General features: G+C 42.7%; 2 protein-coding genes across 2 annotated transcripts in view; one reads left to right on the top strand and one right to left on the bottom strand.

Annotated features, from left to right (window-relative positions):
* The window catches only part of LOC123995325 (visinin-like protein 1), a 34567-nt gene extending 25164 nt beyond the window's left edge, over nt 1–9403 (top strand). Inside the window, exons 3-4 of the mRNA XM_046298868.1 lie at nt 6210–6425; nt 7038–9403. Of these exons, the coding sequence (XP_046154824.1) occupies nt 6210–6425; nt 7038–7235 (414 nt within the window). The 3' untranslated portion in view covers nt 7236–9403. The remainder of the gene's footprint in view (nt 1–6209; nt 6426–7037) is intronic.
* Nucleotides 9404–10001: 598 nt separating this feature from the next.
* Nucleotides 10002–20013, bottom strand: LOC123995328 (splicing factor 3B subunit 6). The gene is made up of 4 exons (XM_046298869.1): nt 19859–20013; nt 19235–19353; nt 11204–11342; nt 10002–10325 (listed from the first exon to the last, which is right to left on the bottom strand). The coding sequence occupies exons 1-4, from the start codon at nt 19886–19888 to the stop codon at nt 10236–10238; spliced, it is 378 nt and encodes a 125-aa protein (XP_046154825.1). The 5' UTR covers nt 19889–20013; the 3' UTR covers nt 10002–10235.
* Nucleotides 20014–21459: the final 1446 nt, after the last annotated feature.

Raw genomic sequence — 21459 nt, forward strand, 5'->3', positions numbered from 1 at the left:
TAGAGGGGTCACTACAGACTCTGCTTCCGAGGGTCTAAGGCACTGCATCTCAGTGCTAGAGGGGTCACTACAGACCCTGCTTCCGAGGGTCTAAGGCACTGCATCTCAGTGCTAGAGGGGTAAGCAGAAGCAGAAAAGAAACCCACACCTACTGTAAAATATGGTGGTGATAAAATATAAGTTATGGCTATTTTCTAATGAGCTGTCCGTTATCAGGGGATATTAACTGGTAATTCATAGAGACATTGTGTGTGTTGGGTCATCATCACGTTGTTAAGCGAAAATGGGCTGTTATAATATTCACAGTGCTATGTGCTCTGTTAACACTTATGAAACTGAGCATATCAGTTTCAATTCCAGGCTACTATGACCAGTACTTGCCACTACCAGGCTACTATGACCAGTACCTGCCACTACCAGGCTACTATGACCAGTACCTGCCACTACCAGGCTACTATGACCAGTACCTGCCACTACCAGGCTACTATGACCAGTACTTGCCACTACTAGGCTACTATGACCAGTACTTGCCACTACTGGGCTACTATGACCAGTACCTGCCACTACCAGGCTACTATGACCAGTACTTGCCACTACTAGGCTACTATGACCAGTACTTGCCACTACCAGGCTACTATGACCAGTACCTGCCACTACCAGGCTACTATGACCAGTACTTGCCACTACTAGGCTACTATGACCAGTACTTGCCACTACTGGGCTACTATGACCAGTACCTGCCACTACCAGGCTACTATGACCAGTACTTGCCACTACCGGGCTACTATGACCAGTACCTGCCACTACTAGGCTACTATGACCAGTACCTGCCACTACCAGGCTACTATACTGCCACTACTAGGCTACTATGACCAGTACCTGCCACTACCAGGCTACTATGACCAGTACTTGCCACTACTAGGCTACTATGACCAGTACCTGCCACTACCAGGCTACTATGACCAGTACTTGCCACTACTAGGCTACTATGACCAGTACTTGCCACTACTAGGCTACTGACCAGTGACCAGTACCAGTACTTGCCACTACCAGGCTACTATGACCAGTACTGCCACTACCAGGCTACTATGACCAGTACTTGCCACTACCAGGCTACTATGACCAGTACTTGTCACTACCAGGCTACTATGACCAGCCACTACTATGACCAGTAGGCTACTATGACCAGTACTTGACCAGTACTTGACCAGTACTTGCCACTACACTAGTACTTGCCACTACCAGGCTACTATGACCAGTACTTACTATGACCAGTACTTGCCACTACTAGGCTACTATGACCAGTACTTGCCACTACTAGGCTACTATGACCAGTACCTGCCACACCAGGCTACTATGACCAGTACTTGCCACTACTAGGCTACTATGACCAGTACTTGCCACTACTACTAGGCTACTATGACCAGTACTTGCCACTACCAGGCTACTATGACCAGTACTTGCCACTACTAGGCTACTATGACCAGTACTGCCACTACTAGGCTACTATGACCAGTACTTTAGGCTACTATGACCAGTACCTGCCACTACCAGGCTACTATGACCAGTACTTGCCACTACTAGGCTACTATGACCAGTACTTGCCACTACTAGGCTACTATGACCAGTACCTACCTATACCAGGCTACTATGACCAGTACTTGCCACTACTAGGCTTCCACTACCAGGCTACTATGACCAGTACTTGCCACTACTACTTGACCTATGACCAGTACTTGCCACTACTAGGCTACTATGACACTACTAGGCTTCTATGACCAGTACTTGCCACTACTAGGCTACTATGACCAGTACTTGCCACTACTAGGCTACTATGACCAGTACCTGCTACTACCAGGCTACTATGACCAGTACCTGCCACTACCAGGCTACTATGACCAGTACTTGCCACTACTAGGCTACTATGACCAGTACTTGCCACTACCAGGCTACTATGACCAGTACTTGCCACTACTAGGCTACTATGACCAGTACTTGCCACTAGGCTACTATGACCAGTACCTGCCACTACCAGGCTACTATGACCAGTACTTGCCACTACTAGGCTACTATGACCAGTACTTGCCACTACCAGGCTACTATGACCAGTACTTGCCACTACCAGGCTACTATGACCCGTACCTGCCACTACCAGGCTACTATGACCAGTACTTGCCACTACTAGGCTACTATGACCAGTACCTGCCACTACTAATTCTCCATGTATTGCTCTTTTTTCTGTCTTGGTTTTTAACCGATGCATAGCCTCCATATCAGATAAGGACAGGAAGGGAAAGGAACAGGTAAATGAGGGCTTAAAAGGAGACGTTTCAATCAGTCAGTCCAATTGTCCTGGCCCACGTCTCTCTAGAGCTTTCACATTTTACATTTAGGTTTTAGTCATATAGCAGCCATTTATTAAATAAAAAAAAATAAAAAAAATCATAGGTGTTTCATAACTGGATATATTCTCAGGGAGGAATAATCAGCAGGAGATGCAGTCTCTCTCTCCCTCTCCCTCTCTATATTACCCTCTCCATGTCTCTATTTATGTGTTGCTATCTCTGGCTCTCTATCTCTCTCTCCCTGCCCCTCTCTCTCCACTTCTGCAGGTCTTTATTTCCCTTTCTGCTGTCCTGACCCTCCTGACTGAACAGGAACTGTTACTGAACAGGGACAGGTACTGATCAGGGACAGGTGCTGATCAGGGACAGGTGCTGAACAGGGACAGGTACTGATCAGGGACAGGTACTGATCAGGGACAGGTACTGAACAGGGACATTTACTGGACAGGGTAAGGTACTGGACAAGTTCATAATTGTGCACTCTCCTCAAACAATAGCATGGCATTCTTTCACTGTAATAGCTACTGCAAATTTGACAGTGCAGTTAGGGTAGCCTAGTGGTTAGAACATGGGACTAGTTACCGGAAGGTTGCAAGTTCAAACCCCTGAGCTGACAAGGTACAAATCTGTCATTCTGCCCCTGAACAGGCAGTTAACCCACTGTTCCTAGCCTGTCATTGAAAATAAGAATTTGTTCTTAACTGACTTGCCTGGTAAAATAAAAGAAGAAAAAAAAGAATTTAAGCTTTCTTCCCATATCAGATATGTCTTTGTCCTGGGGTTGTTGTTGCTGATCCCAGTGTAGTAAATAACTTTTAAATTTAGAGACATCATCCTCCCTAAAACAGATGAACAAATGAATGATGTATTGACGATGATGTCCTTGAAATGTGACGTGATAATAACAATTATGGAAATATGCGCTAAGATTTAGGCAGAATTATCAATTATATTACTGATAAAGTATTTTGTTTATCACTGGGTTCAGTGATCTAAATAGCCTTGCACAAGCCTTAGAGGCTCATAGGGCAGGAGCCTATCTCCTGTTTCTGTAGCATGAGGCAGCTTGATGTACACACCCTGGACAGGACACTAGCCTATCACAGGGCTTAACCCCCAATCTATCAATAGCTTGGAGTGCCAAACGGAGATGCATCAGGTCCCATTTTTGGTATGACTAGGCCATGGATTGAATTCACAACCTTCTAATCTCAGGGCGGACGCTCTAACCACAAGACCACTGAGTCGGTAGCGCAGTGATGTAGTGGTAAAAATGTGTGTAAACTCACCGGTTGCGGTGAAAAAAGTAACTCTCCCAATACTTTTAATTCATTTTTCTGCAAAAGGTGGGTAAACTGTTGACCCTCCACTACACCACTGACTGTGAGCTTAGCGGGAGGAACACTCAAGGTGTGCATCTCAATTGGCACCCTATTCCCTTTGAAGTGCACTACTTTTGACAAGACCTAGTGGGTAGCCATTTCAGACCAACCTTTTTAGTTCCAGGGACCACCAAACCACCATTCGCGGAGTGGTAGCATTTTTTTACATAAAATATCTTAGCTGTCAATTTAAGAGTCAGTTTTATCAGTGCATTTAACAGATTAAAGGCCTTTTGTAGTGTAAAATTGCTTACAATATCATATATACCCCCAACATGTAACAACAGATTCTCATCTTCGTCTGAAGAGATGTAGCAAGGATCGGACCAAAACGCAGCGTGGTAAGTGTCCATGTTTTAATAGTATAAACTGAACACGACAGAACTCCGGCCGCAAAACCTGAACCTATAGGGGAGGGTCTGGTTGGGCCTCTGTCCGCGGTGGCGGTTCTGGGGCGGGACGTGGACCCCACTTCACCATAGTTCTAGTGTGCCTCGTCGCCCGCCTCCGTGGTCTCTTTAAAGCGGCGACCCTCGCCACCTACCTTGGCCTGGGGACCCTAGAAATGGGTCCCAAATAGGCGGGAGACTCAGGCAGCTAAGGAGTGAAGGGCTATTCTGGCATAGCCTGGCTGACTGACGGCTCTGGCAGATCTTGGCTGGCTGGCGGCTCTGGCAGCTCCTGGCTGGCTGGCAGCTCCTGGCTGGCTGCTCTAGCAGCTCCGGAAAGACTCGAGGCTCTAGCAGCTCCGGACAGACGCGAGGCTCTAGCAGCTCCGGACAGACGCGAGGCTCTAGCAGCTCCGGACAGACGGGAGACTCTAGCAGCTCCGGACAGACGGGAGACTCTAGCAGCTCAGGACAGACGGGAGACTCTAGCAGCTCAGGACAGACGGGAGACTCTGGCAGCGCCGGAGAGGAGGAAGGCTCTGGCAGCGCTGGACAGACGGGAGACCCTGTCGGCAGAAAACGGGGAGACAGCCTGGTGCGGGGGGCTGCCACCGGAGGGCTGGTTCGTGGAGATGGCACTGGATAGACCGGACCGTGTAGGCGCACTGGAGCTCTTGAGCACCGAGCCTGCCTAACCTTACCTGGTTGTATGCTCCCCGTAGCCAGGCCAGTGCGGCGAGGTAGAATAGCCCGCACTGGGCTGTGCTGGCGAACCGGGGACGCCATGCGTAAGGCTGGTGCCATGTATGCCGAGGAGATGCACTGGAGACCAGATGCGTAAAGCCGGCTCAATGCCCACACTAGCCCGGCCGATACGAGGAGCTGGAATGTACCGCACCGGGCTATGCACACGCACTGGGGAAACTGTGCGCTCCACCGCATAACACGGTGCCTCCCCGGTCCCTCTCTCTGGTAAGCACAGGAAGTTGGCGCAGGTCTCCTACCTGGCTTTGCCACACTCCCTGTGTGCCTCCCCCAATAATTTTTTGGGGGGCTGACTCTCGGGCCTCCAACTGCTCCGCCGTGCTGCCTCCTCATACCAGCGCCTCTCTGCCTTCGTTGCCTCCAGCTCTGCTTTGGGGAGGTGATATTCCCCTGGCTGTGCCCAGGATCCTCCCTCGTCTAAAATTTCCTCCCAAGTCCAGGAGTCTTGGGTTCGCTGCTGCTGTTGCCCGTTACCACGCCGCTTGGTCCTTTTGTGGTGGGTGTTTCTGCAATGACAGATTTCCTCTTCTTCGTCTGAAGAGGTGTAGCAAGGATCGGACCAAAACGTAGCGTGGTAAGTGTCCATGTTTTAACAGTTAAACTGAACACGACAGAATACAAAATAACAAAGTGAATATAAACAAAACAGTCCCGTGTGGCACAAACACTGACACAGGAAACAAACACCCACAAACCAACAGTGAAACCCAGGCTACCTAAATATGGTTCTCAATCAGGGACAATGATAAACAGCTGCCTCTGATTGAGAACCATATCAGGCCAAACACAGAAATAGAAAAAACATAGAAACACAAACATAGACTGCCCATCCCAGCCCTGACCATACTAAATAAAGACAAAACAAAGGAAATAAAGTTCAGAACGTGACACAACAGTTATTTTTCTGGAGAAAAAAAGTAGAATCAAAACAAAAAATACATCCTCAAGAAAAGTCAGACCACTGCTCTAAAGTAGAAAGGCTCTGTTTAAAGTTAATGGCTGGAAATGGCTGCCTTTTATTTATTATATTTTTTAACCTTTATTTAACTAGGCAAGTCAGTTAAGAACAAATTCTTATTTACAATGACGGCCTACCCTGGCCAAACCCGAGTTGCATGCACACACACGGTACCGTTCCACCTATTCTATTCCAGTCTTTACAATGAACCCATCCTCCTATAGCTCCTCCCACCAGCCTCCTGTGTATCAAAGGTATAGCCAGCTACATGTGATATTGTCTTGAATGATTGATTAAGCTGTCTATAAGCCAGGGTTCACCTTCTAACTAATTCAAATGGGATCTCTTCTGTTTTCATTCTCTCTTTCAGTTTTTCCCGTACGGAGATGCATCAAAGTTTGCCCAGCATGCATTCAGGACCTTTGATAAGAACGGAGACGGCACCATCGACTTCAGAGAGTTCATCTGTGCCCTGTCCATCACATCACGAGGCAGCTTCGAACAGAAACTCAACTGGGCCTTCAACATGTACGACCTGGACGGAGACGGCAAGATCACACGGGTGGAGATGCTGGAGATCATCGAGGTAAAGTTCAGAGTTCAGCCTATAGAGATTAATCATGAATCATATGCTCAGTGCCAAATGGCACCCTATTCTGTAAAAGTAGTGCACTTTATAGGGAACAGTGTGCCATTTAGGCCATTCATGTCATATTAGTGTTGAGATATTAGTCATGGAAATTAGTATCAAAAATATATATTTTTGTCCTCCAATTTATGGCCAGGGTTTACTCTTTACTAGGGCCGGGACAATACCAATATCACAATATGTTTTCCATGGCAAAAATAAAAACACGAAGTTGACCAATCTCTTTGGTCCTTTAAAAACCTGCTGTATGTAAAACATTGTGTTTCTATGGCTTAGAAAATAAATACATCTGACTGGATGACAACAACATAAAGATGTTTGTGTCCAACATTCGGGCTGTTTTGTTTCCCTGCCAAGATACTAAGGAGTATCGTCCCGGCCCTACTCTTTACCTTCTGAATCTTTGACATTTCCTCCTCTCGCCCCAAATGCCCTCTTGTGTGCCTTGAATACTAATCAGGTTGGGTTTTTCAGAGAGTGTGTTTGACCTATAAATGTCTCTACTTAAGTAAACAATGACTGAACTATCATTTCTCCCCCTCTGTTAAGGCCATCTACAAGATGGTGGGGACTGTGATCATGATGAAGATGAATGAGGACGGCCTGACGCCCCAGCAGCGAGTGGACAAGATCTTCAGCAAGATGGACAAGAACAACGACGACCAGATATCACTGGACGAGTTCAAAGAGGCAGCAAAGAGCGACCCTTCCATTGTATTACTCCTGCAGTGTGACCTGCAGAAATAGAGGAGAGGGAGGATTGAGAACCACCACGGACTGCACAGAAGATTCATGTTCCATTCAGTTTGCAGCTATTTCCACTGAAAAAAAATATTGCTTGGACTACCTTTCAATGGATTTGCTTCTTGTGTTTGAAACACTTGTGTGCATGAGAATGTTAATTTGCTATAAAATATTTACATATACACACACACCTACTGAGACACACCCCACGAAGATACACACGCATCACCACACACTCACTACATATTCACACCACGCACAAATATATTTAGAGATATATAAATATTATTTAAATTATTTAAAATCAACTGCCAAAATGTAAAGTGTGCAATGTATTTTCCATAGATACCGTCTCAATCCACTGGCGCTTTAGCATCAGTGATGTGCTATGATGAATTACGCTACTACTTATTGTTCTGAGTTTACTGACACTAGCTATGTGTTTCATATATTGAGTAATGTCAACCAAACCAAATTCCTATGGTAACGTAACTGTTTCTGATAAACCATGTATCCATTCTTATAAAAGATTAGATTTGGATAGATGAAGAGATGGATTAGTAGCCTATTCATCAAACACTTTTCCTTCCAAACGTGCTTGTACTGTTGGTGAAAATAAATGTAGTTCATTTGCATGCCTTTAGGTTTCGCCTTAAAAATAATCTCCTTAATTTTGCATTCTATTAGAATAATGAAGACAAAGCCTTATTAATGAAATGCAGTTAGTTAAACATAACATATAATAATTTAATAGGAAAAATCATATTACCGTATAGATCCTTCTACAAGTATTGATGTATGGGATGTATTTTTGGTGTTTGGTCATGACATTCTTTTTGACTGCCGTACCTGTGGGAGCATGAAACTTGTAGATAATCATAGTTATGATGCTAAGAAATCCCTGTTGCATCTCTATTTAGGAATGAGGAGATATTGAATGTGGCATATTTAACAATGACAAAACCAATAGTCAACAAAAATATTTGTCTAAAAGAAATGAATAAATGGAAATAAAAGCATCAGTATTGTCAGGGGAATTATACCCGGTCAGTCATAACCAATGAGAGGTTGTAATATAAAAAGCTATCTGAAAATGAATCTCAGCCCTTTAAACAATGAAGAGGTTTGAAGTGTATTTTATGCTGCCTACTATTGGTCCAATTAGTTTTAGTCCTATGTCATCACACCATTTCTTCAATGAAGATACAGGTTGCATATCAACGTGCTGAATTCGACGAAGTTCCTGTCATGAGTTCATTAATACCACTCATAGGTGTAAAGAAAAAAATAGCTAAGGCCAGTATAACATTGTGTTAAACATCGATCAGTATAACCTCATACTGTTTTGTCTCTCAGTTAAAAAAATGAGTGTTTAAAAACAATGTCTTAAAGGAACTAGTGAATGCCATTCCTAATGAACCAAGCCAAGAGGACTAAACCCCTTAAGCCATGTGTTTTGGTAGGCTATACAGTTTGCCCAAAGTGTACCTAACAATACGCTGCTCTTTATTGTTCAAATTTTTCTACTTTTTTATTCCTCTCTCACATACTGAAGCATACAAATTGTACAGTAGCTTCTTCCTTTTCAGGTGCAGTGTATCCTATCATCCACGCAAGACACCAGCTTGGAAATAGCCTCGGATACTTAGCCTGGTCCCAGATTGGTTTGTGCGGGCTTACAACTCCTATTGGTTATTGTAACGGCACAACATAGGAGTTGGCAAGATGGCACAAACAGATCTGGGACCAGGCTGTAAGACCCCAGCCTGACTGGATAATATTTAATAATTCCCCTGTACATATTAGTTTAAAGTAGACCCTGCTTGTATAAATCACTATTACAATTTGGTAACTAACTACCCATTTTGTTTCACATGTCATCTGCATATTTGGGAGGAGTTATGCTAATCATATTCAAATTGACCTGCAATGCCAAGACCAAATCCATCACAATTCCTCAAGAGATTAGGCTGACTGTCATCTAAAACTTTCCATGAACATATTTGCCCAGAAATGTTTGTACTGAAAAAAACTCAGATACCAAATGTAAACAATGGCAACCATGTAAACTAAATGATTATGTTGTACATGTAGCATGTATTGTGTCCCTGATGACATGGCTGCGCTAGTCCTTGTGTTGTGATTTAAACTAATAAAATAACTCTATGGGCTGTTTTCTGAAGGTGTGAATTAGATTGCACAAAATGAAACTATACAAGATTGAGTTGAGGGGGGGGGGGGGGTTGTGATAGTATGCAGTACTGCATATAAAACCAATCTGTATAGTTGTGTTCATATTAGAATAAGCAGGCAAACCAACGGTAGAGATTATCTTCTTGAGGATGTCTTGGGTATAGATCTACCACATTTACATTACATGTACAATTACATACCACAAAAAAGGGTCTACCACAAAGGGTCTACCACAATCCAGAACATCTCCACTCTAAATGCGAGTTGAACTAGCCCAGTGACAAATATGGTCTTGGCCATGATACAAATCTATGTGAAAGGAAAGCAGCAGGCTGACTAAACGGTGCAATACTGACTGAAAAGAGCCCTGGTTGAGGATAGTGTGAAAGACCCTGTGCATTACGTATGTAGAATTACAATAGAGCTGCTGGCAGTCGTGTGTGTGCCTGTCTAGGAGTGACCTATGCCTCTACTTTGACCTGGGCTGGAACCTACCTACCACTGTTGACCTTTATGGGTTCAGGAAGAGGACAGTGCTATGACAGAAGTGCATTCATGCAAGACGTATGGCCAGCATATTTTATACAAGGACCATTTATTTGACAGAAAATACCAATTTATTTGACAGAATCAATTAACTTTAGCAATTGGACAAATTAAGATGTACAAATAAGAAAAAATAAGCAAAATAAAAAGCATTTCAGGAGACAAGAGTCCTACAAGCAAACATTATTGGCTTACAACAAGCAAGAGGTGAATTTGTACAGATGTCTAAATGCACATTCTGTGCCAAATGGGGAAGAGGGGAGACTATTTTGGGGGATCTGTGTTTATGCCATATTTCTCCTTCAGAAGCTTCAGCTGCTCCTCTTTCTTCTTGGTGTCCATCTTCTGGAAAGCCTGTGAGAAACAGTGGAATGAAAATCATGAGTTATGCATGTTTAAGTGCAAAACTTTACTGTTTACATGTGACACCCAGACACAGGCCGAACTGTCAGAAAGAAAATAACATATTGATTACAACATTTACCTCACATTAGTGCCTTAAGTTAGTCAGTGATGAACAAAGTACACAAAAATATCAGGCCGACTTCCACAACAACTAAGAGTGCGAAGCGCAAGGCTAAACTTCTTCGCCGTTTTGGTCTAGCAGCTATCACACGTTGCAGCAGAGTGAGGCACATCAGTGTACATGTGCAGATCCTCTGTGTCGTCTTGCGTCACGCTCGTCTGCGATATCTGTGGTTCATCCAGTTGCTCGCAGCAGCATAATATTGCAGACTCTCAGTTTAATAAAAAGAAGCAGTTTGACTCTTCCTCCAGACACCTACAAATGTAATGTACCAGCATTGTTGACTAATGCCAACACCAGGGCTCAACAACCCTGTTCGTGGAGAGTTACCCTCAATTATGTTTTCGCTACAACCACAGCTGTATCTAACCTGACTCAACTTATCAACCAGATAATTATTACAACCAGCTGCCCTCAATTAGGGTTGAAGTGAAAACCTACAGGACAGTAGCTCTCCAGGAACAGGGTTGGAGTGAAAACCTACAGGACAGTAGCTCTCCAGGAACAGGGTTGGAGTGAAAACCAACAGGACGGTAAGCTCTCCAGGAACAGGGTTGGAGAGCCCTGGCCTACAATGTTTGTTCAGTATGGTATTTTCTTCATATGCAAAACTATGAAAGTTACTAGTCCTGTTGAGAAAATATATCAACAATGGTTAGAGGAGACTGTCAGGTCCTTGATTGATGAGATTATAAGGCCTACATACCCTGTTTGCATTGTAGTATAAAACTACAAGATATCTGTTGCAGACGTTGAATCCAGAAAGGTGATCGCAGGCGTTCTTGGCATCAAAGATGTCCTCATAGACCACATAAGCTGTCCCTCTTGATTCCGGCGTGTTTCCACTGAAAGACAGTGCATAAGAATACATACATTTAGACAAGACAATGATGAGACTTTGTGGTTGAATACCTGCCACAGTTCTGCAGACTAGCCTACACACAAGGAGATGATACATGAACTAGCAAACAGCAGGGACCTGAGGACACCATCCAACCTGGAACGGAGTTCCCAGGTTTGAAAGGACAGACCAGATACAAATTCAATTAGCACTAAGGTGTAAAGTAAAAGGGCTTTTGACCCAACAAGTGTCAGGAGTCTTTGAAGCGCCCTCTGAAGCACCCTCCTACTGTTCAAAGACCATTCACTGGCATTTTCTACAATAAATCTGCCTCCAGAAATAAAAGCTTCTCCCATGTGGGTGTGACACCTGCTCCCGTTGCCTGCTGCACTGCTGCTTGGATTCCACCTGGCAATTTGTTCACCGTCTGCCCTGGCCTGTCTCCCCGTCTGGTACAGACTCACCCCTCTCTCCCGAGCTTTCGCTCGCCCCCAGCACACAAGCACTGTTGGGGCGAGTGACTCTGAACTTACAATGGCCAGCCTCAAGTCGTTATATATCTTCTGCATTTTGCCTCATGAATCCTGCATACTTTGTTGACTACAAACTTTCTTCACCCAACTGTGGGACAGACTGTTTGTCCCCACACTCGGGACTCTGACTCTATTGGTTACATAGACTTTTGGCCTCCCATCCTATTCTAACCATCTCTCGCTGGCTTTGTATTCATGTTACCTGATGAAATTGCTGTACAATATGATCTTGTTGCCATCTGATGGACATTCAGATGTCAAATCAACACTGCAGAGCTCTCCCTGTCCTCTGCCGTGCCTTGATTGTATTACTGCTGATGATATCTGGAAATGTGCATGTACACCCTGGCCCATCTACTGTTGCTAGCCCCAATTCTGACTTGTGCTCTGATATCTGCTTCACTGATTTCTGCTCTCGAAAAAACATGGGTTTTCTGCATGTTAACACTAGAAGCTTATTATCTAAAATGGATCCATTGAACATGTGGATTCACAGCTCCAATCCAGATGTGTTGGTCATTACTGAGACGCGTTTAAGGAAGAGTGTTTTGAATACTGATGTTAACCTTTCTGGCTATAACCTTTTTCGGCAAGACAGATCTTCCAAAGGTGGGGGAGTGGCAATCTTTACCAAGGATGACCTTCAGTGCTCGGTTGTCTCCACCAAGTCTGTCTCCAAACAATTTGATTTGCTGGTTTTAAGAATTAAACTTTCAAATAGCTCTTTGTTGACTGTTGCTGGGTGCTATCGTCTTCCATCAGCACCTGCCTGTATCCTACCTGCCCTAATCTCTCGCCTGGCCCCTTACACAAAGTCTGAATTTGTCCTGCTAGGTGACCTAAACTGGGACATGCTTAAACCACCTGACCAAGTCCTAAAGCAATGGCACTCCCTAAATCTTTCTCAGATTATCAATCAATCCCACAAGGTATGACTCCAAACACCCAGAAAAGGCTACTCTCCGATGTTATCCTCACAAATAATCCTGATAGGTATCAGTCTGCTGTTTTCTGTAATGACCTTAGTGACTACTGTTTTACAGCCTGTGTTCGTAATGGATGCTCAGTGAAACAACCTGTCCTGATTTGTCATAGATGCTTGCTAAAAAACTAATGAGCAAGCCTTCCTTCATGACCTGGCCTCTAAAATGGTAAAGAATCAGCTTGATCACCTCTGTTGAAGATGCGTGGACCTTTTTTAAATATTTTCAGTGGTATTGTTAACAAACACACCCCCATAAAAAAATAAATAAAAAATAAACAGGTTCAGCCCCTGGTTCGACCGTGATCTTTGAGTTACTCCAACTCAAGATTGCATTTGGCGAAAGGCTCAGCACACACACTCAGGCTGACTGGCTATCGTTCAGGCAATCGAGAAATAAGTTCACTCAGGCTATCCGGAAGGCCAAAGTTAGTTACTTTAAGGAGCAGTTCTCTCCTTGGTGGTCTAACCCCAAGAAGTTCTAGAAAACAGTTAAAGACCTGGAGAATTAAACCCTCCTCCTCCTCACAGCTGCCCATGTCCCTTAAAGTTGATGTGGTTGTTACTGACAAGAAGCACATGGCTGAGCTCTTTAATCACCACTTCATTAAGTCAAATAGAAATCCTGACTCAGCCATGCCTCCTTGCCCATCCAACATTTCCTCATCTCACACCCCTCCTAATGAGACTATCCCCAATGCTTCTCCCTCTTTTCCCCCTGCCCCGCTACAACATTTCTCCCTGCAGGCAGTCATTGGGTCAGAGCTCCCAAAGAAGCTCCTTAAACTTGCCCCCAAAAAACAATCTAGGTCAGATGGTTTAGACCCTTTCTTCTTTAACTTCTTATGGTATAGGGGACGCTTGCATCCCACTTGGCCAAAAACCAGGGAAAATGCAGCACGGCAAATTCGGCGAAAGCATAAGAAGCTATTATCTGATGATAGCACAACAGTAAACAAAGAGGGTAGCATATTTCAACCCTGCAGGTGCTACACAAAACGTCGAATTAAAATATAAAACATGCCTAACCTTTGACGAGCTTCTTTTGTTGGCACTTCAATATCTCCCATAAACATCACAATTGGTCCTTTTGTTTGATTAATTCCGTCCATGTAATATCCAAAATGTACATTTTATTTGACGCATTTGATCCAGAAAAAAAACCCAGCTTGCAAAATACAAAATATTTCAAACGTTGCCTATAAACTTTGCCAAAATATTTCAAACTACTTTTGTAATACAACTTTAGGTATTTTTAAAACGTTAATAAATCGATCAAATTGAAGATGGATCAATCTGTTTTCAATAGAGGACGAGAGGAAACTAACACTACTTTTCAAGTCTTGGCCAACTCTCAACAGCGTTACCCTTTTCCAGGATGGCCCTACTTCTTCATTGCACAAATGAATAACCTCAACCAAATTCCAAAGACTGGTGACATCCAGTGGAAGTGGTAGGAACTGAAAACAAGTTCCTAAGAAATATCGTTTGCCAATGAGACTCAGTGAACAGACAGACCAATTTTTTTTCTTTTTCTGAACACTTAGTCCTCGGTTTTGCCTGCTACATAAGTTCTGTTATACTCACAGACATAATTCAAACAGTTTTAGAAACTTCAGAGTGTTTTCTATCCAACTCTACTAATAATATGCATATCTTATATTGTTGGCATGAGTAGCAGGAAGTTGAAATTTGGGAACGCTATTTATCCAAAAGTGAAAATACTGCCCCCTAATCCTTAAGTTAAGGTTGATGACCGTATCATGTCAAACGCCCGTCTGTCCTTTCTGGAGAGTTTCCCATTGCTTGGAAGGCAGCCACAGTTTGTCCTTTATTTACAGGGGAGATCAAGCTGATCCTAACTATTATAGGCCCATTTCTCTTTTGCCCCGTTTATCAAAAGTGTTGGATTTTTTTTCCTCAAATCAACTGACTGGCTTCCTTGATGTCTATAGTATTCTCTCGGGTATGCAATATGGTTTCCGCTCAGGTTATGGATGTGTCACTGCAACCTTAATAAAAGGTCCTTAATGATGTCACCATTGCCCTTGATACTAAGCAACATTGTGCTGCTATTTCTATTGACTTGGCCAAAGCTTTTGATACGGTAGACCATTCCATTCTTGTGGGCCGACTAAGGAGTATTGGTGTCTCTGAGGTGTCTTTGGCCTGGTTTGCTAACTACCTCTCTCAAAGAGTGCAGTGTATAAAGTCAGAAAATCTGCCGTTTCAGCCACTGCCTGTCACCAAGGGAGTACTCCAAGGCTCAATCCTTGGCCCCACGCTCCTCTCAATTTACATCAACATAGCTCAGGCAGTAGGAAGCTCTCCTCCATTTATATGCAGATGATAGTCTTATACTCAGCTGGCTCCTCCCCGGGTTGTGTTAAATGCTCTACAACAAAGCTTACTTAGTGTCCAACAAGTGTTCTCTACCCTTAGAACGTCTTAGGGCTGAAATCCCGTTAACAGGATCGATATGACAACAGCCAGTGAAAGTGCAGGGCACCAAATTCAAAACAGAAATCTCATAATTAAAATTCCTCAAACATACAAGTATTTTATACCATTTTAAAGGTAATCTTGTTGTTAATCCCACCACCGTGTCCGATTTCAAATAGGCGTTTACAGCGAAAGCATCACAAACGATTATGTTAGGTCAGAGCCAAGCCACAGAAAAACAGCCATTTTTCCAGCCAAAGAGAGGAGTCACAAAAAGCAGAAAGAGATGAAATGAATCACTAACCTTTGATGATCTTCATCAGATGACACTAGGGGACTTCATGTTACACAACACATGTATGTTTTGTTTGATAAAGTTCATATTTATATAAAAAAATATCTGTATACATTGTCGCGTTACGTTCACTAGTTCCAAAAACATCTGGTTATTTTGCAGAGAGCCACATTAATTTACAGAAATACTCATTATAAATGTTGATGAAAATACAAGTGTTATGCATGGAACTTTAGATGTACTTCTCCTTAATGCAACCGCTGTTTCAGATTTCAAATAAGATTTACAGAAAAAGCAAACCATGCAAAAATCTGAGTATGGTGCTCAGAGATCAAATACATACATCCGCCATGTTGGAGTCAACAGAAGTCAGAAATAATATTAAATATTAACTTACCTTTGATGATCTTCATCAGAATGCATCACCAGGAATCCCAGTTCGACAACAAATGATTGATTTGTTTGATAATGTCCATCATTTATGTCCAAATAGCTACTTTTGTTAGCGTGTTTGGTAAACAGATCAAAACTCACGAAGCGCGTTCACTAGTTGCAAACAAAATGTCAAAAAGTTCCATTACAGTCTGTAGAAACTTGTCAAATGATGTATGGAATCAATCTTTAGGATGTTTTTAACATAAATCTTCAATATCATTCCAACCGGAGAATTCCTTTGTCTTCAGAAAAGCAAAGGAACGGGAGATACCTCATGTGAAATGCGCGTGACTGCTGGCAGACCTCTGACTCATTCCCCTCTCATTCAGCCCCCCTTTATAGTAGAAGCATCAAACAAGTTTCTGAAGACGGTTGACATCTAGTGGAAGCCTTAGGAAGAGCAACATGACAAATATCCCAGTGTATCTTCGATAGAGGCCGAGTTGAAAATCGACTAACCTTAGATTTCCCACTGCCTGGTTGGATTTTTTCTCAGGTTTTTCCCTGCCATATGAGTTCTGTTATACTCACAGACATCATTCAAACAGTTTTAGAAACTTCAGAGTGTTTATCCAAATATACTAATTATATTCATTATTAGCAACTGGGACTGAGGAGCAGGCAGTTTACTCTGGGCACCTTATTCATCCAAGCTACTCAATACTGCCCCCCAGCCATAAGAAGTTCTTGACCACCTCAAAAGCAAAGGTCATGTGGTTTGGTAAAAAGAATGCCCCTCTCCCCACAGGTGTTATTACTACATCTGAGGGTTCAGAGCTTGAGGTAGTCACTGCATACAACTACTTGGGAGTATGGCCAGACGGTACACTGTCCTTCTCTCAGCACATATCAAAGCTGCAGGCTAAAGTTAAATCTAGACTTGAAAGGGGAGCGTATTTCGCTCACCCCAGCTGCCAAACTAACCCTGATTCAGATGACCATCCTACCCATGCTAGATTACAGAGATATAATTTATAGATTGGCAGGTAAGGGTGCTCTCGAGCGGCAAGATGTTCTTTAACATTAGGCCATCAGATTTGCCACCAATGCTCCTTATAGGACATATCGCTGCACTCTATACTCCTCTGTAAACTGGTCATCTCTGTATACCCGTCGCAAGACTCATTCTTTCATTCTCCACATTCAACACCCATTCTGCCAGTCACATTCCGATATCATAACCGCCGTCGATAAGAGACATTACTATGCAGCTGTATTCATCGACCTGGCCTAGGCTGTCGACTCTGTCAATCACCACATTGTTATTGGCAGACTCAACAGCCTTGGTTTCTCAAATGATTGCCTCGCCTGTTTCACCAATTACTTCTCTGATAGAGCTCTGTGTCAAATCGGAGGGCCTGTTGTCCGGACCTATGGCAGTCTATGGGGGTGCCACAGGGTTAAATTCTCAGGCCGACTCTTCTCTGTATACATCAATGATGTCGCTCTTACTGCTGGGGATTCTCTAATCAACCTCTACGCAGACGACACCATTCTGTATACTTCTGGCCCTTTTTTGGACACTGTGTTAACTAAAATCCAGACGAGCTTCAATGCCATACAACTCTCCTTCAGTGGCCTCCAACTGCTCTTAAATGCAAATAAAACAAAATGCATGCTATTCAACCGATCATTGCCCGCACCTGCCAGCCCATCCAGCATCACTACTCTGGACGGCTCTGACTTAGAATATGTTGATAACTACAAATACCTAGGTGTCTGGTTAGACTGTAAACTCTCCTTCCAGACTCACATTAAGCATCTCCAATCTAAAATTGAATCTAGAATCGGCTTCCTATTTCACAACAAAGCTTCCTTCACTCATGCTGCCAAACATACCCTCGTAAAACTGACCATCCTACCGATCCTTGACTTCAGCAATGTCATCTATAAAATAGCCTCCAACACTCTACTCAGCAAACTGGATATAGTCTATCACAGTGCCATCCATTTTGTCACCAAAGCCCCATATACTACCCACCACTGTGACCTGTACACCCTCATTGGCTGGCCCTCGCTTCATACTTGTCGCCAAATCCACTGGCTACAGGTTATCTACAAGTCTCTGCTAGGTAAAGCCCCGCCCTATCTCAACTCGCAGGTCACCATAGCAGCACACGCTCCAGCAGGTATATCACACTGGTCACCCCCAAAGCCAACTCCTCCTTTGGTCGCATCTTCTTCCAGTTCTCTGCTGCCACTGACTGGAACGAACTGCAAAAATCACTGAAGTTGGAGATTCCCATCTCCCTCACTAGCTTTAAGAACCAGCTGTCAGAGCAGCTCACAGATCACTGCACCTGTTCATAGCCCATCTGTATACAACCCATCTATCTACCTCATTCCCATACTGTATTTATTTATTTTGCTCCGTTTGCAGCACAGTATTTCTACTTGCACATCCATCTTTTGCACATCTACCATTCCAGTGTTTAATTGCCATATTGTAATTTTTTCACCACCACGGCCTATTTATTGCCTTAACTCCCTTATTTGAACTCACTGTATATAGACTGTTTTCTACTGTATTATTGAATGTATGTTTTGTTCATTCCATGTGTAACTCTGTTGTTGTATGTGTCGAACTGCTATGCTTTATCTTGGCCAGGTCGCAGTTGCAAATGAGAACTTGTTCTCAATTAGCTCATCTGGTTAAATAAAGGTGAAATAAAAATAAAGGTCCCCAAAGCCCACACATCCCTGGGTCCCTCTTTTCAGTTCACTGCAGCTAGCGACTGGAACGAGCTGCAACAAACACTCAAACTGGACAGTTTTATCTCAATATCTTCATTGAATGACTCAATCATGGACACTCTTACTGACAGTTGTGGCCGCTTAGTATGATGTATTGTTGTCTCGATCTTCTTGACCTTTATGCTGTTGACTTTGGCCAATAATGTTGCTACCATGTTGTTTTTCTACTATGCTGTGTTGTCATGTGTTGCTGCCTTGTTATGTTGTCATCTTAGGTCTCTCTTTATGTAATGTCTCTCTTGTTGTGATGCGTGTTTTGTCCTATATTTATATTGAAATTGTTTTAAATCCCAGGCCCCCGCCCACACGTGAGGCCTTTTGCCTTATGGTAGGCCATCATTGTAAATAAGAATTTGTTCTTAACTGACTTGCCTAGTTAAATCAAATAATCAAATAAACTATGTAAACTACATCACCCATGGGCATTCCATCCAGATCAACAATCTTCCACTTACGTTCGAATCTGCCGTATTGGTCCATACTTCCCAAAGATGTCGTACATTTCCTCAGCTGTGATCTTGTATGGTAGATTTCTAATGTAGAGTATTCTGTTGACTTCAGGTGGTAATCGAATCTGCATAGAAAACAGCATTTGCAACTGATACGCTCAATTTACTTAACTAAATAACGTAAAATGAGTATAAACTGTGACAAGTTGCGTAAACAGTAACGTTTCATGATCAAGCTACTAAGTGATGTTAGTTACGCAGTTTAAAGCAAGTTAGATAGATAGCTAACTTGAGTGAAAATAATTAACGTTAGATAACATCTAACATTTCCCCCACACAAAAAAGCGTTTTAGTTGAATGGTGTTTGATATTTACATCTTAATATAATATGGCTAACGATAAAGCATAGCTTGTACATGTGTGAAATAGGACAAATACAAGCACCCATCAAATTTTTATTATTAAATCGATCAAGCCAATCGCCTGTCTTTAGCTTAGCGTTACAGTGTCTAGTTAGCGAGCTAGCTTCGTTAGCCACCCAACTATCACGCTAACTATACACTAAACCTGACGAGGTTGATTAGCTATAGCTATCATTTGAATCCAAAAACATGATACATGCCAACTTACATTAGCTCGTTTAGCTGCTTGCATAGCCATGCTTGTATATTTCGTGTACAAAATGTGCTAAGAAAAATATATTTAACAACACACGAATGCAGATATTTTTTAACGTATTTCCGATTCCAGACGATATAGTTCCGGTTACGTCATTTAAGGATCAAGTGCTATTTAAATTAAATTATATTTCCGTCAGTAAAGTTTTCATAGACTGTATTTCTAAATCTTCATTTGATATTTATCCTCAATACTTTTTAAAATGTAGATGTATTATTCATCCTCAGTCTGTGTTTGATGACTTAGTGATCCTGAGACCTGTGTTTGATGATTTAGTGGTCGTATGACGATCCTACCACCTGGTTTTGGCATAAAAACTACCCTTCTTGGCAGAGGCATACACTGCACTCATGTGAAAAGTGAATTGAATTTTAGCAATCTTTTTTTAAACCTTTATTTAACGAGGAAAGTCAGTTAAAAACAAATTATTATTATAATGATGGCCTCCTGCGGGAACGGGGGCTGGGATTAGAAATAAAAAATAAAATAAAAATATAGGAACACACATCACGACAAGAGAGACCTAAAACAACAACATAGTATGGTAGCAGCACAAAACATGGTTCAAATATTATTGGGCACAGACAACAGCAAGAAGGTAGAGACAACAATACATCACATGAAGCAGCCACAACTGTCAGTAACTGTTCTGGATTGAGTCATTGATTGATATCTTCTTCTTCTATGAGGTTTAATGGCGGTTGGCATCCAATTTATTGCATTACCGCCACCTACTAGACTGGAGTACAACTCCATTTGACTTTACTTGAAAAATAAAAAGACTCAACTTCAAAACTCAAAAGAACAGACAATGACAACAGGCATCACATACACCGGGAATCTTTGCCCTCAGCTGGTCAACATTTATATCTCCTGCTACCCCTGTTATCACTCCTTTCATTGGTGACTTTTTCTTGAGAATGAAACACTTCACTTTACTTACCCCTATTCATTTGACTTTGAGTGCATTCTTCCTCTGCCCATCAGAAACACAAACAATTATCACTAGACCACTTCTATTTACCCTCACCGATTTCACCCACCGTGAACCCACAAATGGATCAGCCAAAAGGCAAGAGTCCACTTTTTTCATAAACTTCACTCCTATTGTCAAAGACTCTTCTTCATCCTGATCCTCGGTGCACACCTCGGTCTCCGATGACTTTACCGCACCTACCACCTTCGATACTTCACCCTCATTCACTTCCATTTCTCCTCCTGTCTTCAGCTCCCTCTGCTTACACTTTCGCCCATTCTTCTTTGACAAACCATCTCCTGTTTTCCCACCATTTTTATCTGACTCAAACTCTTTGAATGATCTCCCAATGTATTACACTATGTAATACACTCCCACAATATTGCTTTCACCTATTCAGATCAACTTTGGAGATGAGGGGAGTGCAAACGTATTACTTTTATTATTACGTGTTTTAATGTTCTATTATTTATCTATTTTCTTTCTCTGCATTGTTGGGAAGGGCCCATAAGTAAGCATTTCACTGTTAGTCAACACCTGTTGTTTACAAAGCATGTGATTAATTACATTTGATTTG

This window comes from Oncorhynchus gorbuscha, linkage group LG14, assembly GCF_021184085.1.
Source record: "Oncorhynchus gorbuscha isolate QuinsamMale2020 ecotype Even-year linkage group LG14, OgorEven_v1.0, whole genome shotgun sequence".
Classification (NCBI taxonomy): domain Eukaryota; kingdom Metazoa; phylum Chordata; class Actinopteri; order Salmoniformes; family Salmonidae; genus Oncorhynchus; species Oncorhynchus gorbuscha.